The following is a 12,042-nucleotide window of genomic DNA, read 5'->3' on the forward strand; positions in this document are numbered from 1 at the left end:
AGAACCATGTGTTGTTAATTTTAAAGTTAATCTAAGGGCGCACAAACGCAATATATTACCCAATTTTTAGTAACATACAAAAGTTATGCTGAGTTTATAGATTCCAGACATATCAAACCTTAAAAAAATGCATGCACAGTCAAAGGGCAAAGAACTTTAGTACTCAAAATTTTTCATAGGCAATGCTTTAAAAGCCCCTACAGATCATGAGTTTACAGTTAACCGTGAATAAAGATCAAGGCTTTGTAAGCCAAAAAGCATTAGAATTCTGTTGTAAACTGGACCACCTGATTTTTAATAAATAAAATCTGCGGATTATGTATGGCCTTCAGCGTTGACTTTTTTGAGTACCAATAACAAAAAGTTTTGTAAAGTTATGTACAGCGCTGACCTTAGCGCTGTATAATTTCACAATAATGAATCTGTCCCCAGAGTTGGGATTGGCCATACAGCTGCTTTACCTGATACACACATTGGCGTCCCGACGCTGGTATTGGCTTTCATTTTTATGTGAATAACAGAACATGTTTGAAAAAGAATTACCATGGCAGCATCACCAGGCATTTTTTTTAGTGAAAGTTACTTGTAAAAATACTGAGAAAAACATTTTGAAAATGGTTCAGTGATTGGATTTAGATCTGCTTTAAAATAGGTCTGCTAATGGCCTATTTCAAAGCAATACAATAAGCTTAGGGTCAGATTCAGCTTGTCTTTGACAAATTGTTTCTAGCTCACTTGACTCCTTGGCAATTGTGCTGGATAACACCACTTAAAAACCTACATAAAGACACATGTATAAAGGATCCTAGTTAAAGCGGGGTTCCACCCAAATTTTGAACAATATCTGTATGTATTCTCTTCCTTGCCTAGATGCTGACATGCCGTTTAAAAACATTTAAATCGCCGTAATTACCTTTTATTTTTCTATTCTTCTTTGCACTTCCTGGTTCTCCTCCCGTGGGAGTAGGCGTGTTTCTAGCCTCTCCCAGACTCCTGGGAGCTAGTCTCAGGCTTCCCAGGATGCCACTGAGCATGTGCGGGAACGAGCGGTGAATGCTGGGAGCACAGCATTCACCACACCCAGGAAATAAATGCTTGTGGGCTTCAAATGCCCACAATGAAGATGGAAACCGCCTGCAGTGAATAATATAAGTTATTCTTTCCGACGAAATCTGACACAGGCGGACATATTACACACAATATGTGAGTATGTAATGCTGAGAAGAAAAGTTTGTGAATGAACTGAAAAAAAAAAAAGATAGATAGGTGGACTCCCGCTTTAAAATGAGAAATTTCCAGTACAAAGAGGGTAGTGCTAGATTTTGAGTCTGAGAATTTTGTCATGTCAGATTGCAAAATGTACAAACAACAAGGGCATAATAGTTAGGCAAAGCAGTTAAGATCTTGCAGATAATACAACCTGTCTTCATTGGTCAAGCAAAGTTGAACTGATCCCATTGTTAGTAAAACTTGGGTGGCATATAAAATCAAGCACTTTTTAAAGGAACAATCTACTAACTCTCCCTTGCTCTCAAAACAGGCTCAGTTCTTCGACATGTACATTCTTAGATGCTCTTCTGCTCATCAGAAAAAAGAGTAAAGAGTAGTTCCCTGAATAACTATAGCCTTTCTTGCAGCTCAAACCAGTCCCACCATTCTCCGCTGACCTCTATCATCAAAAAGCATTTCCATCAATAGAATTGACACTCACAGGATATTTTCTGTTTTTTTGCACGATTCTAAGTAAACGCCAAAGCTGTTATGAGTAAAAATCCCAGGAGATCAGCAACTAAAAAATACTCAGACCAGCCCTTCTGGCACCAACAATCACTGAAATCGCATCGGTCCCCATTCTGGTGTTTAAGGTGAACATTAAAAGCTAACCTCACTTTTTGCAACATGTTACATGTTGCTAAGCAAACTCCTACTCCCCACCCTGTAACAGCAATTGGGGGTTCTTCTTCCAAAGGCTGCTGTCACTTTTGAAATCAGCGCGGCAGATAGACTTAAAGTTCTCAATGGAATATGCCGTGATTACTACTGAGATTTACTCCAGCTCTCCAACTGAAAGCTTGTACCTCTGTACACACAGGAAGCTGGAAGAATCCACTCCTGTGAAAAAAAAAATAATATGTGCGCATTTTTATTCCCTACAAAAATAAGTGCATTGGTTACTTTTCTTTAACCACTTGGGGACCACCTAGTGCAGATATACTGTGGCAGAGTGGCCCCTCTGCGCCGGATCATGTACATGTATGTGATCTGCTTCTTCCGGGTAGGAGGGGTGCGCGCATGCGACCTTGGCTGTGCTGCCGTCGATCCGCAGGTCTTGGCCATTGATTTATGGCTGACACCCGCTGATCGACTGAGCAAATGACAGAAGAGAGCTCTGTGTAGGTAAACAACAAAGAGCTTGTTTCTGACAGTGGATATGTGCCGCCCCCCCCCCGAAAAACAGTGAATAAAAACTGGAACATCGCTTAGTGAAAACACAACACAGCTCACAAAGTAAACATTTTTAGCCAACGTTTTTAGTTTTGGACTGAGTGGGGAGAATTAAAAGTTCTTCTAGGATGTTATTTCTGTCTGTTACTCTAGTAGGGAGATTTTCCCTTCCTGTGTCTTTGATGCCTTTACAAAGTAATGGGTGGTGTAGTTCTCACTGGAACAGAAAAGCACAAATAGCAATAAAAACATCAGTAATTCCCTGTTTGTGAAATTAAGCATTACTTCCTGTCCTGGCAGGAAATTAGGTAAATCTTTCCAGTAAAAACTTTGGCTTTAAAGCTGGGTGAACATTAGTACAAGTTTTTAGGAAAATTCTCAGAATGTCGTTTGAAAGCTGTTTAAGATTTCATTTGCTTTTATCATTCTAGTTTGGAATACTAAAGGAAAACTACATACACTGTTAGTAATTCTTGCATTAAAAAAAAAATTCCATCCTACTTCTTCATATTTTCTTGTCACTGTGATTGAAAACGAACACCGATTTGACCCCACTAATGATAAAAAAAATGAACAAATGTTCTTACAATGAAAAAGTGTCAAACAAGACTTAACCTTTGTCTAGAGTGGGGATTTATAATGCTTATAATGCTAGTTGCCTGACTTTGACTTCAGTGCTTCTAAAAAAAAAAAAAAACAGACCTAGAACAAGCATGAAGAATATTCAGATAAAATAATCAATGAGAAAGTAAAAAAAAAAAAAAATTCTTTACTCTACAATTGTTCTTAGTCAGTGATCTATAAAGTATTGGAGCCAAAGAATCAGTATGACAGCCAAGTCTTGCATTTTTAGAAAAACAGGTCCTCAGTGGCAGCCTACACATGTCACCCTTCAAAGCTGTTCTTTATACACAGGCCTAAACCTTTCACGGCTTATTACTCTCTTTGCCTAAATAATGAATTTTTCCTTGCCTACTGAAAAACGTTCTTTCTCATAAAATAGCCTGCTAAATTTGCAGTTTATAAAATAACTGAAAGGGCATTTAGAAAAACAGCTAACAGTCCAGGTATAACCATTTCCTTCCATGAAACCCAACTGTGACAAAATTACTTGTAACAGCTGCACTAGAACACATGTTCCAGTGTTCTCCTAACAGTAGTGTTAATAATTAAAATATAAAGGCACACTTCTGCCTTGAGACATCTTCCTAATCCTACTTGGGGTGTATTATTGCAGTAGCTTTACTCAAATTAGCCAGTATTTACAGTTATTGGAGAAGCATCACCAAACATAGGTAAGCGTGGAATGAGAAAACAGATGGATGGGAGGCATCTTGACTGGAGCCTGCAGGCAATGAACTCATAAAATACGGACAAAGGGGATCAGCAGCAACATGCTGTAGACTACAACTGCTCTAACAAGGTTATAAATCACGGTTATTACAAAAACATGGTGCATGTTTCCTTCAATCGGAAATGTGTACAGTTTCTAAGCACTTTACCTCTATCTTGTTACCAACCCTCATACATTTGTGGTGTCTTGTGGAACATCACTGGTATATACCCTGCAGCATTTAAGAGTTAAGGTTTGTTTTGGTATCACTGCTTCATATACAGTTTTACTGGATTAGACACTACAAAAAACTAAGAGTTTTTTTTCTAGGACTATTAGATGCACTGTTTACAAAACTCAATAATCTCTTAGAAAATATCCTTTTAACTAAATTAATTGTAGACGCACTAATTTAAATTACCAATACACAGCAGGGAGTATGAGCAGGCGTGGTACTTTCAAAGCACTGTATCATTAGGTGAGACTAGAGATGAAGAATTTCCAGAAATTTTAAAGCCATGAGAAAAAAAAAAAAACTTTCTCTGTTTTTTTTTCCCAAAAAAAAAAAATTCAGTGTGGTGTAGTTTTATAAATTCAAAATCATACTGTTGCACTGGGAAGGTAAAGCCTGGATTCTTTTCTAAATGTACATAACATAATTGGATACTAACATTTATAGGTAAAATCGATCTAGGGAATATCTGATTGCCTCTTGGGGGATCAAGAAGGATTTTTTTCAGAGGAGAGTGGAGGTCCTTGGAGCAAGGAAATGTAGTGTACAAGCCTACTAACTTAAGGATGAGCACTGCAGACACTGGGTGATGACAAAGATCTTTATTGCTAAAGATCCTGTGGGTCACATCTTTGGAGAAAGTTCATTTTAGCAAGGCTGACAACTACCGCTGAGGTCAGCGGGTTAGCTGGTCATACAAAAAGGAGAAAATTCAAGGTGGGAGACACGGATGAACATATATCAAGAGTAAACGAAGGCGTGGATCTGGATACTGCTGCACAGTGGCAAATACTGTGAATGTGAATTACCCCTTCGAGGGGTGAGTATCTCCGGTGAGTGCGTTACCTCTAGGGCAGCGGTTCTCAACCTGGGGATCGATTGCCGATTTGCCAGGGGGTCGCTAATGCTGGCCGAGACGGACCCGAAGTTACTGTGTTACGCTGGAGTCTGTCCGTCTCGACCAGCGAGATGTCACTTCCGGGAGAGGAAAGACCGCACAGAAGTAACATTCCGCCACCTCCATCTTGGTACTCTTGTCCGCAGCAAGGCTACACTTAGAAGTCGGCAAGCGGACATCTTTTTACACCCACCGAAGTCTGCTTGCTGAGGACCAGTCTGCCAAGATGGCGGCGACGAAACATCACTTCTGGGTAACACAGACGGCTTGCTGATTCTGACGAAACACCAGTGACTTTGGTAAGTCAGAGATACTAATTAATAAAAGCATTTTTGTACATCAAATGCAGCCACTGTGCCTTCAAACACCGCACTGTGCCATCAAATGCAGCCACTGTGCCATCAAACGCCGCCACTGTGCCATCAAAAGCAGCCACTGTGCCCATCAATTGCCACCACTGTGCTATCAAACGCAGCCACTGTGCCATCAAACGCAGCCACTGTGCCATCAAACGCAGCCACTGTGCCATCAAACGCAGCCACTGTGCCATCAAGCGCAGCCACTGTGCCCATAAAACGCCGCCACTGTGCCATTAAACACAGCCACTGTGCCCATCAATTGCCGCCACTGTGCCATCAAACGCAGCCACTGTGCCATATCAAATGCTCCCACTGTGCCCATCAAATGCTCCCACTGTACCATCAAATGCTGCCCCCGTGCCATATCAATGCTCCCACTGTGCCCCCCACCCACCGTCTGCCTGGCACTTACCCTGTCTCTCGGTGGGGCATATTATTAATTTGTAACTTATATGTTAATTTTAAATAAATATTTTGCGCTGTATACTACAGATTGTTTTTGTGGTTAATCACTACGCTTTAAGATGTTAAATTTGTAAGAATGAAAATACATCCTGCATATCAGATATTTCAATTCATAACAGTCGCAAAATTACAGCAATGAAATGACCAACGAAAATAATTTTACTGTTATGCAGCGTACACACGAGCAGACTTTTCGACTGGACTGGTCCGACGGACCGAGTCCGGCGGACAATCCGATCGCGTGTGGGCTTCATCGGACTTTCCAGTTGAAAATCTGACGGACTTTAGATTTGAAACATGCTTCAAATCTTTCCGACGGACTCGAGTCCGGTCGAAAAATCCGCTCGTCTGTATGCTAGTGCGACGGACGAAAACCCACGATAGGGCAGCTATTGGCTACTGGCTATCAACTTCCCTATTTTAGTCTGGTCGTACGTCATCACGTACGAATCCGTCGGACTTTGGTGTGATCGTGTGTAGGCAAGTCCGTTTGTTCAAAAGTCCGTCAAAAGTCTGACGAAAGTCCGCCGGAATGGCCGTTGGACTTTTGTTGCCGAAAAGTCCGCTCGTGTGTACGCGGCCTTAGGGGTCCCCACAACTTGGGAAATTTTATCAAGGTGTCACGGCACTAGAAAGGTTGAGAACCACTGCTCTAGGGGCACTGTAAGAAGCACCAGCACAAAGGACACATGATTGAACAGCAATTGTCACTTTTGGAAAAATTATATATTTTTTAAGGACTGTATATATTAATTGGTTTTTTTTTTAGCACAAAGGACACATACAATCGAAGAGCACCTGTCACTTTGGAAATGTTATATTAGGATTGTGCACATCAATTGATTTTTTTAGCACCAGTCACATTTTTCATGATTGCACAATATGCATATGAATTACATTTTAGCACCAATCACTTTATAATCAATGCACATAAGTCTGTTTAGACATATAAGTCACTGGTTAGAGAGTGATTTTGGAGCACTCAAATCCCAGGATTTAAGAACAGCGCCACACCTACTTTTTTAACCCTTATGGCCCGTACACACGATCGGACTTTGTTCGGACATTCCCGACAACGAAATCCTAGGATTTTTTCAGACGGATGTTGGCTCAAACTTGTCTTGCATACACACCATCACACAAAGTTGTTGGAAAATCCGATCGTTCTAAACGCGGTGACGTAAAACACATACGTCGGGACTATAAACGGGGCAGTGGCCAATAGCTTTCATCTCTTTATTTATTCTGAGCATGCGTGGCACTTTGTCCGTTGGATTTGTGTACACACAATCGGAATTTCCGACAACGGATTTTGTTGTCGGAAAATTTTATATCCTGCTCTCAAACTTTGTGTGTCGGAAAAGCAGATGGAAAATGTGTGATGGAGCCCACACACTGTCAGAATTTCCGACAACAAGGTCCTATCACACATTTTCCATCAGAAAATCCGACCGTGTGTACAGGGCATTAATCTCATGCTCCACCTAGGTGGTTGTATTCATAGGGGCAGCAGTTCTTATTACACTAATTTAATCTAGCCATTTGCCCAGAACCACCCATGACCTTTTCTTAAATTGAATCATGCTTTATTGGGGTTATTTTTGCCTTCCTCTGGATCAACTATATACTTTTTTTTTGGTTGAACTGGATGGACTTTTTTGTCTTTTTTCAGCCAGAATATGTAACTATGTACAAATGAATTAACAAGGACTGTATATGTTAAGAACATTTCAATTATACATGAGAAAAGGTAAAAAGGTAATCCCCCCCTTTTTACTCATAATATAAAAAACTTATTAACAATATGCATTTTCAGTTATTGACAATGCTGATATAGAAGCATATCTTGCTCTATAAAGAGCTTGATCAAAGTGCTACTGATTTTCAGGTGTCATTTTATCTATAAGTGAAGGCATTGTTTTTTTTTTGGGGGGGGGGGGGTTTGGGGGGGGGGCTTGGTTTGTAACACTACTTACTTTGAAGTTGCTGCTGGTGAAGAAAAACTTTGTGATGATCCAGAAGCAGCAGAAAGAGTGTTTCTAAAATGAGAACTCTAGAGGGAAAAGCTACTTGCACTTTAACTATGGTCCTCATCATTTCATTCCATAAAGCATTTGTTAATGTCTTTAGAGCACCTCTGGCATGCAAGGATGTGTTTTGTCATCCTTGTAGCAATTGGAAAAGAATATTCCTTCTCACACTATTTACAAAATGCAGCTTTGCTCCCAGCAGAAATTGCATTGTGAAAATGTTTCATTTCTAGATGTTAGTCTCACCATTTTACTGAGAGGAGGAAAAGAAAAAACAATATACTGCGCAGACTATAGGAAACATTATGCTGTGATGGTGGAGAACATTAATAGAAATCATTTAAAGGTCATACAGAGAAACTATTTTTCAGCGTTTTTTTTTTTTCTAACTTCCAGCTTTCCTGTACCAATATAACATTATTGTACTTATTTTGCAAAAATAAAACAGCTTTCCATTTATTCTACATACACTTACCTCACTCCCTCCAAAGCTGTTTAGAAACACTGCTTGAATACTTCTGCCTTCCTTCCTGGACAGACTTTAGGTCATGACACAGGAAGGAGTTGACCAAATAATGCAGGGTGTGTGCTGAGATCAGCTGGTCCACTCCTTCCTGTGCCAATGCTATATTGGTGCATAAGGGAGCTGAAATTTAGGGGAAAAAAAAAGTGAACAAAGGTGAATATAGCCTGAAGACTTTACATAAAGTCTCAGAAACCTTTCATTAACCTCCCTGATGGTAATCCCGAGTGTGGCTCAGGGTTAAATTTCAGTACCATTAGCGCTAACACGAGCAACACTGGGGATTGCATTGCAGAATTCTGGTGCAGTGTACATACCTTGTCACCAGGATCCTGCGATGTCCCTCCGCAGTGTCCTCCGCCGGATCATCTGCTCGATGTCCTGTGTTCTGGGCTCTGTTCCCTGCGAGCGTTGCAACGCATGGGGGCGGAGCCCAACAGCTATTTTGAAACAAACAAAACATAACACAAACAGTACACTGATTACAGATTACATTACTGTATCAAATCATTTCACATTCCTTTTGTCCCTAGTGCTTTGTCTAATGTCCTGCATGCAGTTTTATATTTTATATACTGTTCTTTCTGCCTGGAAACTTGAGATTGTCCATGGCAACCAAAAAGTGTCCCTTTACGTCAAAAATTGTTTTAGACCAGCTAGAAAACAGCGATAGTAAATTAGAACACTTGCAGAATTGAACAATAGTGAATCGTGGGGAAATTAATTTTATTATATTATTATTTTTTATAATTATTTATTATATTATAATTTATGATTTCGTGTTTCAAAATTTATCATACCTGGGATGTCTACTAGACTCTTGTTTGGACAGATTTAAGTGTGTTATTACTAAGAATTACAGGCCTAAAATATAAATCGCCAAATTTCCATGCGAAACAATGTACCACTTTGAGATGCAAAAATCTGACATATTCATACCCCAGGGTGGCTATGGTCTTAATGTTATATAATTTAAATAGATATATTGCTTACTGTAAAAGAACATTTTCCACTCTTTTTTCCATTTTTCCTGGGAAAAAAACCAGCTTTAAAAAAAATGGGTAAAAAAAAATTTTTTTCCTCAATTTTTCCATTTTTTTTCCAGGTCTTCCCATCTCTAGGTGAGACACTAGTCACACCTCATTGAAAATGTATGTGAAGATACCCATATACAAGGTGATTATGTTAGCCATCTGGAAATCAAGAGAGGATCTAACTGCTGGAAGATTTATCTTACCCCTGTCACTTACATATATATTTATATACTACAGGTTTGCTGCCATTGTGATCTCATGAAGCATGCGCTTGTCTGCAACAATCAAAAAGTGCATAGTCGAAAATTCCAACCAGGCAGATAGATTTTTAATATGATGGAGGTGCTAGGGAAATCAGTTGTGTTCATTGGTTCTCCATAGACAATATAGCTCTAAAAAAGGTATCACAATGACATCTACCAGGGCCATAGCAATTTAGGGTTTAATAATATTTCACAATCTTTATTAATCAAATTATAACTGCAAATGTTCCCTTTCTTTTAAATAGATTAAAGCTGAACTAAATTGTATCTGAACAATACAATACAAAAACACTATTTAACCGGTTCAATACAGGGCATTTTCACCCCCTTCCTTCCCAGACCAATTTTTAGTTTTCATCGCTGTCGCACTTTAAACACTTCCCTACCCGCGTATAGACATATGACGTCCACAGATGGGATCTCCCATCCTGGGTGGACATCATATGACGGCCTCGGTTCCCGGCCGCCTAGGGAGCGCGCCCGCCTTGTTGCTCGGGACCCGGTGCGTGTGCCCGGTGGCCGCGATGTCCGCCGGGCACCCACGATTGCCCGTTAACCGGGCCGGACAGGTGAGTAATAGCGGCGATCGCGATTTTTTTTCGTTATGGCGGACACATCGGACACTTTTGAGACATATTTGGGACCATTCACATTTATACAGCGATCAATGCTATAAAATTGCATTGATTACTGTGTAAATGTGACAGGCAGGGAAGGGGTTAACCACTAGGGGGACACGAGGGGTTAAATGTGTTTCCTAGGGGAGTGATTCTAACTGTAGGGGGTGGGGACTCACAGTGGGGACTCACAAGGGGAGGAGACCGATCGATGTTCCTCTGTACTGGGAACACAGATCGGTCTCCTCTCACCTGACAGGACGTGGATCTGTGTGTTTACACACACAGATCCACGGTCCTGCTCGGTTAACGGCAATCGCGGGTGCCCGGCGGACATCGCGGCCTGCCGGGCACACGCACCGGGTCCCGAGCAACGCGGCGCGCACGCGCGCCCCCTAGACGGCCGGGAAGCCCAGGACGTCATATGACGGCCGCCCAGGATGGGAGATCCCATCTGTGGCCGTCATTTGACTATACGCGGGTACTGAAGTGGTTAATAAATGTTTAATATTCAAAGCAAACTTCCCCATCCATCCATGCTTTATTTTGAAGAGGAATCACCTTTTGAAAAACCAGCCCCTAGCATTTCTGGCCGTGGCCATTTTGACTAAGGGCAAATGATTAATGTAGCATTTACTCCCTGGAATCAATTTGCCCTTAGCTTAGGCATGCAGGAGGGTGTGCTTAGCTGAGAAAACCTCTCCTCCAGATGAAAGAAAAAAAAAACATGAAGAATTCTGGGATGTATGACATCATTTTGGCCTAGTCCAGAAAACAGGGAGCAACTATAGAAATGTAAATGTTTTAAACAAGTAAATATAATATACCTCCCAATCAGTTTACTAATGTTAGCAGCATAAGGATTAAAAATAGTTAACGTTGATTGAGAGAGTTTACTTTAGCTTTAAATAGAACTCTACTGCACAATGTAAACTTACCCTAGAAGAACTCGATCCACTGCAACATTGGTGGATGATGAAATAAGGAGTTTCCAGTGAGATGAACCCTGTTCTTCAGAAGGATCATAGGTTTCAAATAGTTGAACTAAGAACAAAACCACCACAGCCAGTAGATAGCTTTTTCCAGCACCAAAAACTCCTGAAATCACAAATGTCTCCATTTTAGAGATTGCTGGACAAGTCAGAAATCAAATTTTAATTAGGTACCTATAAACAATGGACAGGGTCAACAATAACAGTGTGGTTTTGCCTTCCCTTCAATGTTTTTTTGTTTTTTCTAGTTATGGTTTCTAGCATCAATATTTCCTTGCTCTAGCTAAGCTATGCATAATTTTTATGTTTCGAGCATCCAATCACATACTTGGGCCAAACAACTCTACCATATATTTAAAGCGTAACTATGGTCAAATATTATAAAATCATATACTGATTTCTATTTTGTGTTTCAATTATTTGTAGCCTACTCCTATTAATCTAGTAATCTTAAAGTTTGTAAACTAACTTTATGACGATCCACATCCATTTATTTCCTTGAATTCTGTGACACATATTCACTGTGCTCTGTGGGTAGGCACTGCTGTGTCACACATTTCCCAGAGCCTGCCATCTGGACTACAGAGGTGCTGAGAGGAGGAGTTTCAGGAGTTAGAGTCAGTACAGGAATCACTAATCACTTGCAGGTAGCAAGGTACCATGGAATACTTAGTCCTAAGATACAGCAAAGGAGGAGCTGCAAAGCATGCAGGGAGTCCAGCAAGTTGATGAAAGAGATGGCCAGCAGACAGGCAGAACTTACAACATGAAAGGAGATTTTTCAATAAGTATTGTTTGTATTACAATGCTGATATCATAAAATGGAAGTGTATGTTGTGACCATAGATTTC

General features: G+C 40.5%; 1 protein-coding gene across 1 annotated transcript in view; it reads right to left on the minus strand.

Annotated features, from left to right (window-relative positions):
• Positions 1-12,042, minus strand: part of ZGRF1 (zinc finger GRF-type containing 1) — a 263,034-nt gene that overhangs the window by 79,167 nt on the left and 171,825 nt on the right. Inside the window, exon 20 of the mRNA XM_073602703.1 lies at positions 11,138-11,297. Within this exon, the coding sequence (XP_073458804.1) occupies positions 11,138-11,297 (160 nt within the window). The remainder of the gene's footprint in view (positions 1-11,137; positions 11,298-12,042) is intronic.

This window comes from Aquarana catesbeiana, linkage group LG01 (assembly GCF_042186555.1).
Source record: "Aquarana catesbeiana isolate 2022-GZ linkage group LG01, ASM4218655v1, whole genome shotgun sequence".
Classification (NCBI taxonomy): domain Eukaryota; kingdom Metazoa; phylum Chordata; class Amphibia; order Anura; family Ranidae; genus Aquarana; species Aquarana catesbeiana.